General features: G+C 31.7%; 1 protein-coding gene across 1 annotated transcript; it reads right to left on the bottom strand.

Moving 5' to 3' along the window:
- Positions 1 to 942: 942 nt before the first annotated feature.
- LOC131051131 (immune-associated nucleotide-binding protein 8) lies at positions 943 to 7,712 on the bottom strand. Its single transcript, XM_059217939.1, has 3 exons — positions 7,675 to 7,712; positions 7,403 to 7,588; positions 943 to 1,400 (listed from the first exon to the last, which is right to left on the bottom strand). Exons 2-3 carry the CDS (start codon positions 7,584 to 7,586, stop codon positions 1,108 to 1,110), a joined length of 477 nt encoding a protein of 158 aa, XP_059073922.1. The 5' UTR covers positions 7,587 to 7,588; positions 7,675 to 7,712; the 3' UTR covers positions 943 to 1,107.
- Between the last annotated feature and the right edge of the window lie 14,957 nt (positions 7,713 to 22,669).

Below are 22,669 nucleotides of genomic sequence, written 5' to 3'. Positions count from 1 at the left end.
TGAATCTCAATCTCTTCATCACAATCACTAACTAATCATATACCAGTTGCATAATCAACAACAATCTTTACCGGTTCAGTCAAATGCCAACATTCTCATCATCAAGGACAACACATATTGTCAAACATTAAGTTGACATCAATAACAACACATATTATCAACATAGCCTTCAATAATTTTAGACCATCATGACATATAGAAGATATATAACATAATAGAAATCTAATGGCCAAAAAAGAGGTTCCAAATAGCCTTGAAACACTCTTTTAAAAATTTCATAACCAAACATAACCATTTAGAAAAAAATTGTATTTACACAAAAGAGGGTTTGTGTATTATTACTATGCCATCTATTTGGGTTGTCAATTTATCTTGAATTTTACTATAGATTAATGATGGGTAAATATGAAAATTTTCTAAATAAAATATTATAGCAAAAGAATGAAGTCATTATAATGATTTATCATTAAATAAAAACCATCAAAACTTTTATGAAATCATTTTTTTCATTTTTTTTTAAATTTAGATTTTGCAAATGACCATCTGTAAAAAAAATTTATAAGCTTTAATAGAATCAACCTTTCATATAAAATGCTACAATATATCTTAAAAAAATCAAAGTACCAAAAAATAATTTAAGATTCATATATTTAAAAGTTTTGGATTATCTAACTAAACACCTCACTTTCTATTATTTTAGAATCCATCAACTTGAATTTCCTATTCTTTATTTAATTCCTTAAATGAATATAAATAAAATTCCCATTATTTACATTTTTGACATAAAGTCTGAGAGAAACATTCTCCTATAACAATAATGAAGTCTAATTTCCACTATGATATTGATAGAGTTCCCCCTTCCACTTTTATTTCAAGGATGATAAATGTTTGCTTTGATTGTGCTTAAATGCATGTTTGTAAACCATTTTGACATGTTAATGTATTTTTAATATAAAAAAGTGGAGAATTTGTGAGTTCAAGAAATAGCAAGAACCCACTATAAATTACATGTGAAATTGAAGCTATGTAGCTCATCTATAAACACATTCTTGGCACAATAACTATTAAAGAATATAAGAAATATGAAAAAAGGACATTCCAACGGGATCAAACTCTTACCTTGAGAACTGGTGGGCTCTCATCTATGTAGTCTTTAAAAGTAAAACCATCATTATCATCGTCGAGTTCATCACCACCAGTAAACAGTACTATCAAGTAGTCAGTAATTCCTTTTCCAAACAGCATTTGCAATGCATCTACAACACTAGCTTCTTCTTCTGTAAATCGGCTTCTCAGAGATAGCACCAGAATAAATGCATGTACCCCATCCTTTGCAAGCTCAATACTCTTCACGATTTCTTTCTCGATAAACTCTTTACTTGAATTTGTGTCAAAGAGACCTGCAGTGAGCACAGTTTTGTGTAAAGTCTTACATTTTAAGCATATATTTTGAGATTATCCTTTCATTCAAAAACTAATAATTTTTCATCATAAGCGGAATTGGAAAGAAGTTCTCTTTGGCTTTGGTTTGCATGATGATATCATAGCTATTTCTATTAGACAAGTTTCGAGACATATTTTGTAGGCTATATGTACTATGGTGTTTTGAAGCAATTATTTTTAAGGAACTAGTATTCTAATGCTTTACTTTAGCATGGTTTACCAAGTTGCCTTTTTGTTGTCACAACTTCCATATTTATCCAAGAAGAATGCTTCAGCCTTGGCACAACTTCAACAAATTCAAGATAAGGCGAATTAGCTTCAAATAACTACAATATGAACCTTTGCAGAGTGTTTCGTCATGTTTTTTCATTGTAATGCCCCCTGTTGGCCTATTGTAATTGTTCTTAGTTTGCAAGTGTTTTTTCATGTCTCTTCAAAACAATGCCACTTGCTAGCCCATTGTAATTGTTCTTAATTTGTGGGTTTCTATTTGCTACTCATTTGATCTAGTTCAATGCATTTCTCTTTTAGATACGTATTGTAGCTATTATTATTTGTAATTCTGCTTTGACTCAATATAAAAAAGATAATAAATCTAGAAGATAAATAGAAAAACCATAATTGATTGTGATTATATTATTCAAAAGGCTTATGACTATTAAGGTTAGATTCATTCGTTTATAGATAAGTTTATACAGAGATATAAATGACACATCATTGATTTAACTAAATCTAAATTAGAACATCACAACCAATGACCGTCAATTAACTAAGATAATCAATTAGATCTCACAATTGAATTCCTATCATATACCCATCAAGAGTCCCCTTACTACCACTCATTAAAAAACTCAATAAGATGCATCTAAAAAAGTTTACGTTTTCACATTTACAAAAAAAAAATTTGAATGTCAACATCAATTTTATATGTGGACTCTCTAAAATCTGAAAGACCTTTAAGATATGCAAAATTTCCTACACAAAATCTTGGTGAAAATATTAGATATTTCAACATCTATCTTACAATTCTAGAGATGGAGCACCTAACATTAGATTAGGTATTTGATGTAATGGTTACATTAACATATAATCAAGTGTGTAATACTATATTTTTGGAGAGTTTTGAATGAAACTCTAACTATCAAAATAGTATTAACAAACTCCTATTTAATGTTATTGCCGTATCATAGGAATGGATCATGTAAACAAGTGATATCTTTGCATACCTTATTTCCTACAATATATTTTGCCTCTATATTTTTAATAAGGAAATAGTGTAATTTCTTCATTCTATGCCATGAAATTGAGCTAGAAACTAAACAGGAAAGATATCTACCATCAATATTTTTCAATTATATGCATAGCTTGCCTTTTTTGAATTATACTATGGTACAATTGCTAAGTTTACAACAAAATGATAATGAACACATATAGTTAAATCTGTGTGTGTGTGTGTGTGTGTGTGTGTGTGTGTGTGTGTGTGTGTGTTTATTATTCTTTTATCGTAATTCTAATTCAAAAAGGTCAAGTTGTTGCAAATGATTGAAAATATCAATGGTAGATATGTTTTCCTCTTTTGATTGGCTCAATTTCATCGCATAGGAAGAATAAATATACTATTTTATTGTTTCCTACCACATATTTTTCCTCTATATTTAATAAGGAAATAGTATATTTTTTTATTGTATGCCATAAAATTGAGCCAAAACTAAAAGATGAATAATATTTATCATTTATTTTTCAATCATCTACACAACTTTCCCTTTTTGAATTATTATGTGATGCAAGTTTTAATTCTACAACAAAAGAAAAATAAACACACATAGATACATTTTATAAAATGGGAGAAATCAAATACCAAGTAGAAATTTTCCTATTAGTAAATCCACCCATGTGCGACTCAAGTAGAAAAGCCTCAACAAGTTGTTTATATATAAAGTTGGATAAAAAAAACCAACTTTCCTATCCTTAGTTGACTTCAACCTTAGATTGACTGAAGTGGAAATACATTCATAACTATCATACTAAATTTACTAAACAATTCTATAGCATACTCAAATTTAGAGGAACAAATTTCATATTTGTGCTAGACCTACATGCTAAGAAAGTGGCAAATAAAATAAATATCCACCATCTTGAACCTATCCTTCAAACTAAATTTAATATCATAAAAAAATTCTATTCGACTTTTTATGATAGGATCATCAAACATGGACCACAATATTAGTTATGCCACCTTAATCAACTTACTCCATGCATTAGATCAAATCACAAGGACTATAATAAAAATATTATAGCATAAAAATATTCATCAATCCTAATATATAAATTCTTTGGATATTTTTCAACCGTGAAAACTTTTCTATAACTTGCAAACTATGTTTTCCTAAGATTGATTCTCAAATTTGCGGGGTGAAGTCATGTATATCTCATCCTTAAGTTATAAATTTGAAAATACATTCCTAATGTATGTGTTTCATAGAAAACCAATTAGAATGATTTATCAATGCTATATAATAGTCCTATCAATATTTTTTACTCCTACCAAAGAAAAAGTGTTCATGTAGTCAATCTCTCTCTTTCGTGAGTACTCTTTGTCACTAATCTTTCATAAGAATTTTCATGGATTCTATCATACTTGAGCTTATTTTCATAGACATATTCAAAGGAAATAGTTTTCCATGATAAAAGTGCACTAGTAAATATGATGTAAATGCTTGAGAACACTTGATAATAGTAATCTACTTCAAGGAGACAAACATATATGTCTTCTATAGTAATAAAATTTATGACATGATGAGACTAAATTAATGCCTACCTATTATGCATACCATATACATGCCATGGATGTCACCTAGGATAACCGAACTACCTATATAACTCTACATAAGTTATCATATAACTTATGTTTATGATAAAAACAAGTTAGCTAGACATGTCCATGTTCCTGTTATAGGTTAAGGGAATACCATGCTTCATTTTCATGCAAGCATTATCCTTGAGAATAATAAAAAATATATTCTTCAATATAAAATATTCATCTTTATATGTTTTATCTCTAATAGAAAAATTCTTATGATATTGCTATCAAGATTCAACTGGGTAGTTTTTGAGTCAAACTCACAAGAACCCATCTCTCATGAGAATAAACGGTACACTTATCACTCATTGCATCTAGGTGTTGCTCACAAAGGTGAAGAAAAATTCTTCCACTTAATTACATTCTATATGGTTGTCCTATTTATCAACATCTATATACATGTTTGGATAGGTAATTTAGGGTTTCGGGTGATTATTTTCTCTTTATCCAGATAAGATAACACTATTCTTTAAGGGGTTGATTGAAAAACCTTTTTTAAATATGTGATGCAAGAGCATCCATGGTAGATAGGAGATTCAAATTTGAAATTGGCATATTCGACCTTGAATCCTAAAATATTACTTCTTGGGGCATAGATTCATTTATTTACAACTTTTGACAACTAACAAATTCGCTCCTAAAAGATAGTTGTTCAAATGGGAAACCAAGAATGAGTTATTGAGTACTTTCTATTCTAGCATCTTGTTGAGTGGAGTTGATGGCATAGTGGATTGATATTCTTGGCAAGTTTTGAGGTTGAGATGGAAAAGCATCTATAAGCTTTCAAGAAAATTTCTAAGTTGGTAAGATTCCTTACCCTTGTTTGGGTGTTACTTTTTGGGGTTTGCCGAACCTCGGATTTGGTAAATATGGCGGTTAAAAGTAAATTTTCAACATTCATTTTAGGATTCCCATTTTCAAAATTTTGGGAAGTCTGAGGGGAAGAAGAAATTTTTCTTTGAAGAGATTTCATATTTGAAGATGGATAAATATGATTATGGGTAGATTCTAGGCTTAAAGATTTGAAGCCATGTTGATTGTTGTTGTAGGTTGAAGGTTAAGAAGCTAGTATGAAGCAAGGTGCATGAGATGAAGGAGTGATTTTGGCTTCTAGTTATTTCTTGTTATATATTGGTTTATGTTAGTTTTAAATTAAATTTTTTAGTGTTAATTGAATCCTATAAGGCTTCCATGCACAAGCCCAAACTAATATTTATGTAAGGTGTTAAGAATTGCATGCAGAAAATATCAATTATATACAAATAATGATTAAATAAAGGAATGAAAAAACACAAATAATAACAGAGAGGAGACAATTTAACTTGATTTACCCAAACTCGGGCTACGTCCACCAAACAGAGAGTCCAATATTATTATCTAGTAAATCAAACCGATTACAACCAGCATCCCTTGCAACTCAATACTAATGAAAAATGCTACAAAATTCTCTATCGAAAACCCTAACTCTCAGCCATTTTATCAAGACATGTCGGTTACAAAATTAGGGTTACAATATGTCAGTCAATAGAAAAAAACACTCGATGCCTTTATAAAATAATAAGTTGTTTAGTGTCTACGGGGCCCTGCCCCTCGACCCCGCCGTGTATCGCAACTATGATGACTAATACTCTAACTCCAAAAAATACATTATGAAGAGGGTTTCGAGTCAAACATCAAAACTACTTAATATTATATCCCCAAAGTTACAATTATACAAATAGTCTTAAATCCTAATTTTGGAAGACATATTAATGGAAAGGATTAGGGATACAAGGAGTTGATACCATAGGTGCTAAAATAAGGATAGATCTAAACCTACAACTTTGAGAGACATAAAATGGTTAGGTAATGAGATTTGAGGGTCAAAGAAAAAATAATATGGTAATATGAAAATATTGAAGTCTAATACCTAAAAATACTTAGAATTTCTTCCTCTAATAATACTTGTAGTAAGGAATTTTATCTTGAAGTCTAATACCTAAAAATACTTAGAATTTATTACTCTAATAATATTTGTAGTGAGGAGTTTTTTTCCTCTAACAATGTTTGTAGGAAATGTTTTCTTGACAAGAGGTCTAGATATCATAATGGATAACTTACCTCCACATCTTCAATAGAATCTTTAAAAAAAAAACCTCTTCATGAATTTGATTAAGTTAAATCGTCTTCAATTTCTCCCCTTCTTGATTCTTATGGGGACACCAAGGACTCCAAGACATAAAACAAAGAATATGTTCTACCTCTCAAACATAAGTCCACAAATTTTGTATATTTAAATTGAATGTCTCATTTTATAAGGATTTGGTGTAGGATAGTAAATTGGAACTACATATAAATGGCAAAGAAGATTTAGGTTCCACAATGAAACTTTGTAGAAACAAACATATTGAAGGGCCATGTTAGTGTGAACAAAATCATTATCCTAATTCAAAGTAGCAGTAGACTATGGAGACTAAATTTCCTCCCTATCTATTATTCCAATGACAGATCATGAATGTATGATTTGAAACATTGATGATGAGAAAATCTCATAGTTAAATCTAGAAATATATCAATATCATTATGGACTATGGAAGTTACATGGTTTAAATTGATACTTTCTTTATTGTTTTTCTGATTATCTAATATGGGATACTCATAGTATTAAATTTATTTCTATGTATAGAAAATGGCAAACAACTTTAAATCAAGTTTTTAAAATGAAATTGAGATATTTACTACTAAATGGCAAGATGGGTGTAGCTAATATTTCTTCTAATATTTTTCTTTCATCTAGACAAGTAGAAGCACCTATATTAATTATAAGAAACAAATTCCAAATTCAAGTGTGCTACACAATACTTCTATCACGATACTATAAAGACAAACACTCCCACTACATAATAAATGTTATATCATCAAATATCATATAGATTTAACTTAACTTTAATAAAATTAAATATATAACATCAATAAATACTATTATTGATTATATATATTTTAAATTTGATTCCAGTGATTAAAAAAATTCATAATGTTTCTTAAACTTATAAGAAAGATATAATGTTCTATGTGAAATGAGTAAAAATAAGTAAAAGGCAAAACGGTATAAACTCCTACCAGGAGTGTCAACCACATTTATCGTTCTGCCATCCTTCCACTTGCATTTCCCCGATTTGCACTCTGATGTCACAGATTTATTACTCCTTCTGGACTGAAACTCATTGCGTCTAAGGATGGAATTACCCGTTGCACTTTTTCCATTCCCGGTTTTCCCGATCAACACTAGAGTCGTGCCTTCCATTGCTAATTTCACCAAAGTAAATTGGCAGTCAAAACATTAAATTTATGTACCAGTAGAATTCAGAGATAAAAACAAGTAAAAATCTTAGAGATGTTTCTCTCAATCACCAGCTTAGCAACTCCCACCAAATAATAGCAATGTTAGTGGATTTAAGGAGGAGAAAGTAACGATTGCGTTGAAAATAAGGCAATGGTGGGAGCCATGGAATGTATTATTGCATGACTTAGAAAGGAGAGAATAAATGATAAATCACAAATTGAAAGCTAGCATAAAGTCTCCTGTACCCAATATACGAATCTCAAGATTTTAGAAGGAAAAGTAATTCGCAAGAAAGATTCCACTCCCACTCGCATTAATAATTATTCCTTTGCTCTTCCGAAGAAGAAAAGGATGATTTTTTTAACTCATTTTTCACTTTAGTTGAGAAAGCAGGACGAGGATTGTAGTACCATCCATATGCTGAGAAAGAATGTTGGAATTCAATTTTTCATTATTAACTTATTCTCAAGTTTTAAGAAAAGTTGAAGAAGCCTTGGGAAAATGTTTGATGAGGATTAGGATGTTTTGGATAAGAAGGTTGTGTCAACAATCATTTTCTTTCTATTCAATAATGTTTTGTTTAATGTTGTAACGAAGAAGATAAGAAAAAAGAGAAGATAATAAAAGATATATGAAATCGATTTGTATGACATGTAGGCCGAGTGGACATCTATAGTTAAAAGAATTTTCTTAATAGACAAATTACTTAATTTGAAATGAAGGAAGATAGTAATATTTCCAATCTTGAACCTCGATCAATTAATCAATTTATATTGACATTAATCAGAACCATCTTTCTTTTTTGTTCTCTTTTTATAATTGAAAAGGAGTTATCATGACAATTAATAACTCGCAAGAGCCTCTGTAACTTTCATGCCCAATTAATTCACCTTATCCTACAATCCATGGCAGTCTCAAGAATATATTTGCTGGGATCTGCTAGATCAGAATGCCATGTAAGAGTGAACAACAAACAAACAAATTGGCGCCAATTTATCATGCTGGATTTCTAAGTTACGCCAATGAAGTCACGCCATGTTAAATGTGAGTGTATTATGGGAGATTTTAAATAATACAATTGTATTATGGATTGGTATTTCCAAATCATAATGCAAGCACTGATTTTCAAAATGCATTCGCATTCTTAACTTGATCACGTTATGCTTATTTCAATTTTGGAAAAAAAGTTCTGCCCACGTTTGCAACCTGCGACCCACAAGTTGGAGAGCTATATTTTCACCCTCTATTCTACAAAACACGTTCGTTCTTCGGAGATTTGGCACTTACCTTCACAATGTCACACCAAAGAACAGGTAAGTTTTCTCTTTTTTTTTTATATTAGATAAGAAATTAGTTTGCATTTGAAGAAATAAATTCTCTTTTTTTATCAATGTCATGTTTTTTTTCAAAATTATATAGCAAAGTATATAAACCCTGGGCCTTCATCAAATTTGAATGATGAAAGTTCTAGAGAAATCTAAGATACATTACTCTCCTCTCATTCTTCCAAAAAAAAATCTGGATTTGGTAGGGTATTTGGAACAAAACAAAGTCCAAATTTAAGATTCAATTTTAAAATTGAATGCTTCAACATCAAACTCCCATCGCTTATCACTTGCTCCATTATTAAAAGCAATGATGATCAATGTTGAGATAGTTAAAAATCAAATAAATCAATAGCAAAGTTATAAAGATTCATGTTCTGAATTTTATGCAATAAAATTATACTATGATGAAGTGAAAAGGAAAGACATTAGCAAAGAACATATATGTGTTTTCTTATGAATCCTAGAACCAATGAACCTTTTTCTACAACTTCGAGGAGATTTCCAATACATTGGTACAATCGTGACGAGATAAAAATAATTTTTGGGAAAGGTGGTAGATGGTATTTAACCAACCTCCATGTAATAATCATGAGGTCCTCTATATTTTCTTAGAAAACTATACTGTGAGTTTGTTATTCATGAAATTGTCAATTATTTTGATATGGTAGAGTTTTAGGATAGAGGTGGAGGCTTTGCCCCGGATAGAATGGGAGCTCGTCAAGTAGATAACCATCAACATCGAATAACACTAGCACAAAAATCTATTCATCATGTGACAGTTCCAATAATCATCAAGAAAACTATGGAGGTGCAAACTCCCCTTGTAGTTGTTAGCTCCATAGACACACTTATTGAGCATGGTACACAAATATCCTAACCTTTTTCTTCATGCAATGATCTAGCAACCTAACCATCTAGTTCTAGTTTTCCTAGCTCTCACCAATGCTTGAACCAAACTATAATCTATGTTTTGGAAGAGACAATGATGTAGAGGGTATCACCTCCCACATGTTTATTGATTTTTAGTTTATATGCTATGAGAATAGAGGTGATTGAGGTGGTTTATTAGATAAAATGGTGATGAATGATGAGTTGATAAATGATATTTATCTTGGTCACATGCAAGATCTTGATTTGAATTTATAACATTTTATCTATTATACTTAAAATTTATAAATATAAATAGATTTTTTATTATAGAATTGAATCAAATGGATGCCAACATAATGCATTTCAGGGCCTAACGTCAAAGGGTGATATGACATCAACCTTCCCTCCAACAAGTTGTACAACTTCATTTGTATCAAAGGTAAAAAAAATTATAATATATCAAAATAAAATAATAATTTATTTTTAAAATTAATTTTTTTTTAATAGGTGGATAGTACGTCACCATTTAATATGCATGTTGTTATGAATTGTTATGGCATTAGATTTACTTAGGTACATTGTAAATATTTGAGTTTGTTTTTGTGAATTTCAAATATATTGTTTGTGTATATTTGTGTTTTTGAGTTTAATATATTATTGTTTGTTTAGTTGATAACTCAATAGTCACACATCTTGGTATATGAGAAAATCTGGATGTTGGTGTTAGTGCTACAATTTCATAATCAGTGTATTTATCTCAAGTATGAACTTATGAACATATATGTTTAGTATTGATAATTTTATCACAATTGATATCAGTAGGTATTACCAAATAATTGATAAATATGTCTTTATTATTTATAGATTGATATGTAAACTCTTCTTTGAGGACAAACCTCTCTTAATGATGTTGAGCACATAATAGACACAACGAGATGGTTACCAATATCTTGTAAGTGTGTTTATAATATATATCATTTTAATAATTATCATAGAACTTTTTAGACTTTGGTTTAGTATCTAATTCTATATTTTGCATGCATAGATTGAGCTACAAAATAGTGAGGGGTGCAAGAGATCAAAATGTTGCAAGACACTGAGTGATACAAGGAATTGAGGTTTAATGTCTAGTTGGACTAAAAGAGGCCAAATGTTTGAGCAATAGTGTTCAATATTAATAGATGAAGATATTTTGTATGCCTGTAAATGGCACATAGATAACATTTTTGGTGTGGCTATATGTATCGATGAATACTATGGCCTCATGGAATTGTATGAGATTTTGATGACATTTTATACGTCATCATGATGGTATTGTATGACATCTTGATGATATTTTGTACATCCTCATGGACTTCTTATCAATATCAATATATATAAATATTTTATGTGTAAATTGGTAGCTTAAATGGTTTAAAATATTATCATAATTTACTTAGCCTTTAGTAGTGTATGCATGAGTACCTAAAATTTGCAATAATACTTATCTCTTTTCATTGGAACCACTTTCTACATTAATACGCTATTAAAAAAAATATAGCTAATGAATGCAATCATGTTTGATTTCGTAGTCTCACGGGTGATCCCATAATACTGGGTTACACTTTTTGCCCAAACTTGACATTGAAATCAATATTTTGCATCAGATGTTTACTTTCTAACACTTATAGCAGCTCAACCATTAAAAATTTGAAGATGAAGTAAACTACTAATTTGTGAGATTTTCATGTAGATTCTAAATATATTTTTTTTAAATAATTAGAAATGAATTGTCCATATTGTTATGTAACTTTTAATAACTTAATTTTTACAATAATCAACATTTTTTCAGATTTGACATTTATTCTGTAATGCATAACATTTTATATAACAAGAAGGAAATTATAATATTTAAAATATGGATTTGTCACACTAATATCTAGTAGACGGATGTTTTTTCATAATTTTTTGTTACATGCATTTTTTTAACTTTAATTTTTGAAGTCGGGGTAATTTTAATTTGGACATCATAACTTTTTTTGTATGCATTTGAATTGACTCTTTCTTTTTGTATTGAAATGAGGTTATCAATACCTAGGGAAAAGATATTTTTTACAAAAAATTTCTCTAGTTTTCAACTTTTCCATATGTGTGAAACACAGTCTTTAATGTTCGATGAAAAACTTACATTCATAAGAAATAAAACATAAATGTATTAATGAAATTAAATATATTAAAATTATACTATTTGGAAAGCTTATAATAACGACTACATATTTGAAAAAATAAAACTTTTAAATGAGTTCATTTGACCCCCCAAAAGCTAATGTAAAAGTGGTTTTTTATCAACATTTTGATAGGTGCGAAGGAGACTCCATTGTAGGTATGATTCAAGAGTAGAGAGGTTCTATCTAAGTTTTTTTTATCTAAGAGGCATTGATCTAATTCTCTTCAATTAATTAATTCAAATGAGACATGCCAAGACTTAAATCATTACAATTTTTTTAAAAAGTATGATTTCAACAAAAAACAGGATGCAACAAAAAGTGTAACCTAGTATTGTGGGATCACCCTCATATGTCTTTAATAATCGAAATGTGATGCTAATTATCTCTTTGATACCACCTTAGAAAGAGTTATACAAATTAAAGGTTACCAATATTGAAGAATAATCAAATTTGATCAACCTTACTTAAATTTAATTAACCTTGCTTAAATTATCAATGTGATAAGTGCATGGTAATAAATACTCAAAATTGAATTCAATCTTAGGTTATACCTCCTTTTCTCTTCCCCAAATTGTCCACTAACATTACCATTAAATGATGTGTGCATGCATGATACTTCAAACTAGGAGTAACATTAGCTACCCTCATCTACTATATAATACACACACATACTTAGTGGGACTAACAAATTTATAAATGTATATTGCTAAATTTTAGAGCTAATTAAAACTTTAAAAAATAAATTTTTAAATCACATGCACACATGTGCACACCTGCATATCAACTGGAGCATCTATTACAATAATGGTATCCACCAACTCATTTGCATTAGATTTTATGAACTATGCAAGAAAGATGTCATCAATGGGTTTAAAATCACCATCTCCATAAAACCTGAAGCTCCCATCATCTATACTTGTTGCTCAAGTGAATGAGTAGATGTATGAGAAACACTAGAAAAATGATCTAGAAGTGGATCAATTTGTATAACAACAATAGAATGGTAAATATGTGGATATGTCTATCCAATAGTAGAATGATTAGTAGGTGGACCTGTAATGTGGAAAAAATTAGGGTTTCTAGCCCCAAAAGGATGAAAACCACTAAATTTTTACTTAGAGACCATTACATTCAAAAGAGGAAAGGGAATCCAGTAGGTTCAGCTACAAATTACACAAGGACTAAATACTGAATGGGTTTGAGTTAATTGTGGGATAGTTTTATTCCTCTTTTGTAAGTTGAATTGCTGGAATTAGGTAAAGTTCTAAAAAATGAAAGTAAAAATATGTAAATAACAAGCTAAAGATGCAGGATCTAGCTGAGCACCTAGAACTGAGCAATGTAAGCCGATTCAGATTTGATCTTTGAAAGAGCTCCTAAAATGTCGAGACCATGGTGGTGGTCGTCCTGTTCCTCCTACTTTTCCACTCGCCAAAGAGGGTTGATTCATCTCTGCAAATAATGTGTATTCTAAGAAGTACAACTTTGTACCTATTTCCTACACATAGAAAGAAAGGGAAATAGGTTGGGAATAGGGGCTTGCCTTAGGTCAAACCCCGATTTTGGAATTAACCATCAAATTGAAATTATTGTAAATGAAAGATTCTCCTTTTGAGGAAGATGTCGAATTATGAATGAAAATTAAATGATGACACCTCCTTAAGAATTTTTCCTTGCCTCCACATGGAATTAGGGTTTATGAAGTCTTCAACAAAATAGGATGAATAATGTCTACCTCAATGCTTGAATCTTGACTTTATTGTTTCTTCAAGGCTTGAAGGAAGACTGATTAACATTCAATTGCTCTTGAATGCTTGATTGTTTGATCTCATGTGTGTATAATGTATGCATCGATGCTTGTGTATGTATGCGATGATCAAATGAGAGGGGAAATCCTCCTTTTATACTTTCCCGTCGAGAAACTGATTAATTTTTTGACATGAACTGACACGAAAAGGGGGATCCCGATCAAATTTAAAATATCAAAATGGGTTTAAGGGGGCCCAAAAATGATGGGGACCATGGCGTGGTGCCATAGTCCTAGTGAGGACCAAGGTGCCATGCCCTAGTCCTACCTTATTTTTAGGTCAGGATCAAGTGCCAAAAAAGTGCAAAATGCAAAAAGGGGTGAAATATGGAAGGGGCATGAGCATAATCAGGTCCCAATAGGCCAACGGGTGCAAACATTAAGATGAGGACCCAAGTGCGGTCAAAATTGCAAAGAGGTGCAATTTTAGGATGCTACATTTAGCCCCCACTTTAGCGAGAGTATGAAGTCAATCATACTCTTGGTAAAGTACAAGGGGTTCACATTGAAAAACTTCCACCAATTCTTTGAGGAGGCAAGATACACCAAGCCCCCAATGGACTTTAGGATCTCACAACTTCGATAACAAGATAAAAGGTACATCATGAGAAAGAGAAAGAGAGAACCATGACTAAAAACTAGTAAGGTTCTCTTACTATGAATCATGAAAAGAAAAATACCAAGAATTACAAAGAAAAAGACAAAGTTCGCTAAGTAAATTAAGTATCAAGATATGCAAGAGAGAGAATCATTGAGCGGAGTGTATGCCCCCACATTAAATTGATTTTGTAGGCCTTATAGGGAGAAATTGCTTTAAGGTAGGATACATCCAAAAAAAAGACAAGCACGTTATGACAATAATAAGCCCCCGAGAGAGGACCAATCAAAGAATAATGATCAAAAGACATAAAACACGAGGTGGTTTCACTTAACTCTAGGGTCAGTATGCTTTTTATGATAAATGATGTATATCATGTATATGTATATGCATAGAATAGTTCTCATCCCCCTAAGAAAGGAAACCACCATGGAGGAAGGGCACATGTGTCTTTTGAGTCAAGATGGGAGAGACCAAAAGAGATCTCAATGCTTTGCATAGTCCTCAAGTAGACAACACTAGGGACAACAAATAGAAGAATTAATAAGCAAATAGAAGAAGGTCACAAACAAGCAAGAGAGGAGAGAGAGAGAGAATCTATGGTCCTATCAAGCACGTCATCCACCCCCGATCTTTCTCATCATTGTTTTGGGAAGGTGGACAACATGCAAGATGAGCAAAACTAAGCACAATAGATGGAGCTATCACAAGTTCCAAATAAGGACCATTCTCTAATGACGAGTCATGTTGTTTGTTACCTGGAGCTAGGATTAATGCTTTTGAAAATTGTTTAGATAAATCATTGCCAACATCAACATATTCATATTCATCATCTAAAATAATAGGATCAACATCATTATTAACAACATTCTCACCTATTTCTTCATAAGATTAATAAAAATAGGAGCTCTAATAGGAATAGAACTTGAACCATCATTTGTCTTAAGCATTTTGCATCTTAGAGAATTCGCGGGGGCTTCACTTAGTAAACCTAGGTTATATCACGTGCGTTCATGGCATACTAAGGAATCCCCCTATTTTCAAAAAATATTGCCCTAAACTCCCTTTTTGTCACTTCCTCCCAAAACACAGTCTGAATTCAAAGCTCCCCTATTTTCACCAAATATTATATTTTTCATAGCCCGAATAAAAAACGCCCCTATTTCCACCAATAGGCAATATATTGTACCACCATTTTTGGGATATTAAATCCCCCAATATGAATGCACATGATATAATATTTCCTAGCCAATGAAGCCCCCATGGGAGAATTAGGTTGAGCTTCTTGATTACGAGAAGGTTGAACAAATGTAATTATGTCAACAGTTGGTGCCTTAGGAGAAGAAATGGTTTGGGAGGCAAGTTCATGAGCTCTAGCACGACGTCTCTGTCGATGTTCTCTCACACAACGGTTTCATTTAGTTTTAGCTGAAGGTTGTGAATTTTTAGGTTCATCAAGTATAGGCTTATTTTCTTCTTTTAAGGAAGGATGCATAGGAGAAGGTCTTTTAGGTTGAAAAATAGGAGATGTTGGGTTCTTCCCTTTGTAAGATGTAGGAGGTGGAATTGAACCATATGAAGGAGGAATGGGAGGTGTAGGAAGGAGACTGGGTCCATCATGAGGAGGAGGAATAGGTCTATCCTTAGGAGAAATAATATGTTTATCCTTAAAAAGAAGAATAAATTGACCCTTAGGAGGAAGATCTTTTCTATCCTTGGGAGGAAGAATAGACTCATCCTTAAGGGAAGGAATAGATTCTTCCTTAGGAGAAAGAATATCTATATCCTTAGGAGGAGGAAGAGGCATGTGATCATTAGTTGGAGGAAGACTAGGTGTTGGATAAATAATGGTTTACTCAAGGATAAAATCATCTCATTTTTCCATTTTTTATATGATTTAAAGAGAGCATCACTTCTAGGTTGAGGAGGTTGGAATTGTTCGGACCAAAAGTAATCAAGACAAACATCTTCATGCCTCATCGTAGGTTGATACGTGATATGATTAAAAGTTATAATTTTATCATCATGAGGAAATTTCAAACACATATGAATAGTAGAAGAGATCGCTTTCATGGAAGAGAGCCAAGGATGTCCCAACTTCACACAAAATTGATCGGATGTAGGAATGATAGCAAAGAAAACATCTAAGCATTTATTGCCAACCTCAATAGGAAGTGTGATAGAACCAATAGCAGGACAAGAGAAGCCATCAAAAACTCTAACAATCACATCAGTTTCATCATATGTCACTTGATGCAACTGTAAAGTATATATAATTTCTTCAGTTATCACATTAACCATACAAGTTGGATCAATAAGAACCCCTCGAGAGGGTATGCCTTCGATTCTCACAATGATATATAATGGGCCATCAGGTGATTCAATAGTCTCATTAGGATAAAATGTAATGCATAAGTCCTTAGGAAGCTCATTTTGATCTATAAGGTTCACCACATTATTAGACTCAAGGCCAAGATCATTGGGAGAGAAGACAAGATGGTCAGTCTCAATCACATTAGTGGAATGGGAAGGTAAAGGATTAGTGAAAAATTGAAGATTTTGATTAGGAAGAGCTACAAATTTATTTCCTTTATCATTCACACCAGCCACAGATATGGTATTGTTATCAATCAGGTCTTGAATTTTACTTCTCAAGGAATAACACTTTTCAATGTCATGACTAGGTTGATGATGATATTGGCAAAAAGTTTTGGAATCAAAGGCAGGTGGCAAAGGCTTAGTTGTATCAATTGGTTTAATAGGGGGAATTTTCAACATATTCCTTTCTAACAATTACAACATAATACTCCGCAAAGATTCATTAAAAGGAGTGAATTCTAAAGTATTTGGACAAAGGAGACACACATGTTGTGGTTGCTACTTGAGTGTTATTGTTGTCATTGAATTTGATGAATCCCTTATTTGGTTTGAACTTCGCAAAAGGTTGTTGAGCACTTTCACTTTTATCATTCAGAGCCATTGAAGAGGATTGTTCCAATTGACTCACGGTAAGGTGATAATTGTGAAGTACTATGCACAACTGCGTAAAGGAAGTAAATTCATAAAAGAGAAGTTTATCCCTAATATTTTTTTGCAAATTAGAAATGAAAATTCTTTGAATATCTTGATCGGGCACAGGAAAAGAAATTTGAGAATACAAATGTTTATAGATCTACCAATAAAATCAGTCACTTTTTCTTAACGCCTTGCTTGCAATGCATCAAATCAATCAAAGTAATCTTAGGACCAATATTATTGTGAAACTGTTGAATGAAAGCATTAGCCAATTGTTGAAATAAAGTAATAGAATAAGGAGGCAAAGAACAATACCATTGCAAATCTTTATCCCTTAATATTCTAGTAAATAATTTAGCCAACAATCTTTGATCATGAGCAAAGTTACTACACAAAGTTTGAAATGTTTTAACATGAGTTAAGGGATCAACTTTTCCATTATAAAGTTCCAATTGAGGGACTTCCACATGGTTTAGGATGGATAGCATGAACAATGTCATTAGATAATGGTCTCACTACATCAAATGTGGGCACATTATACTTAGATTGATTCATGTAAGCTATTTGTTATTGCAAGGAAGACATTTTTGGGGCTAGACTATTGATGGTAGCTGGTAGAAGGATTGAAATTGTACATGTTGGATTGAGAAGGAGGAGTAACATTGTTGTATGAAGGAAGGGGTTGAGAATACGGAGGGATGAAGGAATTATGATTAGAGGAGTTGCCCCCTTGACTAACACTTGTAGGTATGACATTTTGTGTAGAGGTAGCCATGATATTAGATGTGAAAGTGGGAACACTAGCCATACAGGTAGCCATAGGAATGGATTGGTTGTCTTGACTAGGAGATTGTGTATATCCAAGGAATTCAAAACAACTCTTCATAGACATGATATTAGTGTCAACAATATGAGTAATACCATGCATGATATCAACACCAAGTTTATCAATTTGAACCATTCTTTTTAATCCATCAATCAATGGTAGAGTTTCACTTTTTGGGTATTGTGGACTCATCCATTGTTGAAGATTTTTTAATTGATTATCAATCTTCGCCAATCAGTCAACGGAAACCCTAGTTAGTGATTCATCCACATCATGAGAAATATATAAAGAATGAAGATAAATAGGGTCATGTGTAGGATTGGAAGAACCACCAACATCCTCATGAAATAAGTTATCCAAATTAGGCTCCATCTCCTCGGTAATTAAACCTTGGGAGCATTAATTCTACAACTTCTTCTCACGGGGATATTATAGGTTGGACTATTAGTAGTAAAACTCATGCATTAAGGGAGGGCGATTAGAAATTTGAAATTTTAAAATTTGAATTTTGAATTTTGAAATTTGAATATATTTTGAAACTTGCAAAAATAATTGAATAATGCAAACTTCTAGAACAATGATTATTCAATTAAACAAGCAAAGTGATTGAAAAGATAAAAACAATTTTGAAAAAACATGCAACCCACTAATAAATTTAAATTTAAAAATTAGGGCCTTGTGAAAATAACCTCTTAATTTTAAAATTGAAATTTAAAATTATTCACGAGAAATTTAAAATTTAAAATTTAAAATTAGGGTCTTGTAAAAAGAACCTCTTAATTTTAAAATTTTAAAATTATCCAAAGGAAATTTAAATTTAAAATTAGGGCCTTGTACAAACAACCTCTTAATTTTAGAATTTAAAATTTAAAATTAGATCTAAGGTTGAAATTTGGAAATTGAAATAATTTATGCAAAATTGGGAAATGCACAAGATTAATTTAAATTTAAAAATTAGGGCTCTTTTAGCTAACCACTTTTTAAAATTTAAATTTTAAATTAGATCCAAGATTGCAATTTTGAATTTGAATTAAAATTGACAATCAAGTTGAAAATGGTAAATTCAAAATTTAAACAACCCACAAGCTCAATTTTAAAAATTTTAAAAATTAAAGTTTTTGAAATTAACCACTTAATTTTAAAATTTAAAATTTAAATTTGACTGGAAGTAAAAATTTGAATTTGAAATTGAATGACACTTGGATCTTAAATGATTTATCCAGATCAAAAAAATCACAAGCTCAATTTTGAATTTAAAAATTGGGGTTTTGTTAAATTGAACCTCTAAATTTTTAAAATTTGCAAGGAAATCAAACTTGTAACTGAAAACTTGAATTTTAAATTGCATACACACTCAAATATGAGAACAAAAATCAAAATTAAAGGTGTAAGGAGTCAGGTTTAGCAAAATGTAATGTGGAAAAATTTAGGGTTTCCACCCCCAAAAGGATGAAAACCACTAATTTTTCACTTAGGGACCATTGCATTCAAAAGAGGAAAGGGAATCCACTAGATTCGGTTACAAATTAGACAAGAACTGAATATTGAATGGATTTGAATTAATTGTGGTATATTTGTATTCCTCTTTTGTAAGTTGAATTGTTGAAATTAGGTAAAGTGTTGAAAAATGAAGGTAAAAACATGTAAACAACAAGCTATAGATGTGGGATCGAGCTAGGCACCTGGAACTGAGCAATATAAGTTGACTCGGATCTGATCTTTGAAAGAGCTCCTAAAATGTCAAGACCATGGTGGGGGTCGCCCTGGTCCTCCTCCTTTTTCGCTCGCCAAAGAGGGTTGATTCATCTCTGCAAATAATGCTTATTCTGAGAAGTACAACTCTGTACCTGTTTCCTACACACACAAAGAAAGGGAAATAGGTTGGGAATAGGGGCTTGCCTTAGGTCAAACCCTAGTTTTGGAATTAACCATGAAATTAATATAAAGATAATAAAAATTGTTGTAAATGAAAGATTCTCCTTTTGAGGGAGATGTCAAATTATGACTAAAAATTAAATGATGATACCTCCTTGTCAAGTTTTGCTTTCCTCCACATAGAATTAGGGTTTAAATGAAGTCTTCAGTAAAATAGGATGAATAATGTCCACTTAAATGGTTGAATCTTGACTTTATTGTTGCTCCAAGGCTTGAAGGAAGACTGATTAACACTCAATTGCTCTTGGGTGCTTGATTGCTTGATCCCATGTGTGTATAATGTATGTGTTGATGCTTGTGTATGTATGTGATGATCAAATGAGACAAGAAATCCTCCTTTTATGCTTTCCTGTTCGGAAAATTTATTAATTTTTGACATGAGTCGACACGGAAAAGGGGATCCTGCTCAAATTTGAAATGCCAAAATGGGTTTGATGGGGGCCAAAAATGAGGGGGACCATGGTGTGGCGTCATGGTCCTAGTGAGGACCAAAGCACCAAGCTCTGGTCCTGTCCTATTTTTAGGTCAGGATCAAGTGTAAAATGGGTGCAAAATGCAAAAAGGTGTGTAATATGGAAGGGGCATGAGCATAATCAGGTCCCAATAGCCCAAGGGGCATAAACACTAAGGTGATGACCCAAATACGGTCAAAATTGTAAAGGGGCACAATATTAGGATGCTACTGGACCCACCCAAGCAGTAGCCTAATGATCACTAAGTGGATCAACCTGTGTAGTTCAATAGAATGATCAATAAGTGGATCAGGCTATGCAACACTGACAAAATGATCAAAATGTTATGACTATCCTACAAGGCTATCTAAATCCCCACACATGTCACCTACATATGAACTATTTTCTACTAAAGGGATCCCCAGGTGTGATAAAATCACAATGTACATTCCCTCAATAGGTCCTTAGAAAAAAAAAATTGTTATCCTTTGAATCTGACCCTCACCTGTAATACTCTCTACATCAATGTGTGACAAGATGCTTGCATAAACATAGGGATTATACTAATCTAATGATCTATATATCATGTATTTTGCAACAAGTATCACCCCACATGATCTAGAGATATCCTTTATGTTTGTAGTGCAATATCAACAATACTATCAACTACTTTTGGGGGGGAAGCAATGACAACTTGATCAACAATAGGGATCAAGGATGTAGTGATAGTGGTTGTCATACTTCCAACCAAGACCCTTAAAGCTAGAGAGTCTTAATCTACATAATGGGTAAGAATCCTTATCACAAACAGTATCATGCCCCTATCCAAAACAGCTAATAAATCACAATAGTTCATGTTGAGGCCTAAGTGAACCTCAACATATAATTGTTGTGTAAAATATAATACAATTTGGTCATTGTTTGGATAATGACCATGTGCAATAAGAAATTGGAGGTATATCAATGGGTCCATCCTAGGGCATATGCATTTAGTGACCTCATATTCCCTCACCTAACATCCGCTACCATACTATTGAAAACATTATATATTGATAATTTATTTTGGAACATGATATGTACTATACTCAGAGGAACATCACCAGTGGCCTCTTTCCACATCTGGGCAAGAATGACAGCTAAAGTCTCATTAGAATATGCCTGGGTTTCCCTTAATCTACATATAACATGATCTAAACTTCCTAGAATATTCTCATGATCATCCCTATACACACCTATGGTTGAAGGGTCAACTAAAACCAATCTCAATCTCTATCTCTAAATCTCTGCATTTGTATATCTCTAAAGACCAATGCCATATTGACCTTAATTGCGCACAAAAAATAAATTGTCTTAATCTTTAAATCTATTGGGCATTCCCTAGTGTGCATGTATAGTGTTAGATTGCTTATGTAAACCATTATGCATACATGAGTCTAGAACATTTTATTAAAAAAAAAAAAAAGAGTGCGATGGTGAACACTATCCTACATCCTAAGTTCCTTCACAAAATCATCTCAAAATATTTCTTTTGATGTTACAATAATATGCATATACAACTTCCTTTTATATATCATTTAGAAAAGTTAAATGAATAAATATTAGCTCTTTACTATAGAAAATTAAAATAAATGAACTCAATTTGTACAAATAAATTTATCAATTTACACTTGTGAATATGTATGCATTTGAAAGAATCTAACACAAGAGCAATACTTCTATATGAATTTAAGACATGCACGAAATAGTGAATGCATTCAATGCACACATGTACATCTTGGAACTAAAAGTCAAGGTTCGGGATCTAAAAAGAATTGGTAGCTCATAGATAATCTCTATTAAGACAAATTTAAATGAAATATATAGCTATAAAGGTTTTGATTGATATTTTTGGATGATAAATATCAATTTTCTAGTCAATAGGTCTAATTTAATGACTCATGAGTGATACAATTTGTTATGCTAGTACTATAGGTGAGTTCTATAAAAAGGTTAATTTTTGAAACATA

Source organism: Cryptomeria japonica, chromosome 3 (assembly GCF_030272615.1).
Source record: "Cryptomeria japonica chromosome 3, Sugi_1.0, whole genome shotgun sequence".
NCBI lineage: Eukaryota > Viridiplantae > Streptophyta > Pinopsida > Cupressales > Cupressaceae > Cryptomeria > Cryptomeria japonica.
Note: the sequence above shows the minus strand (reverse complement) of the source record. Positions and strands in the feature narration are given on the sequence as shown.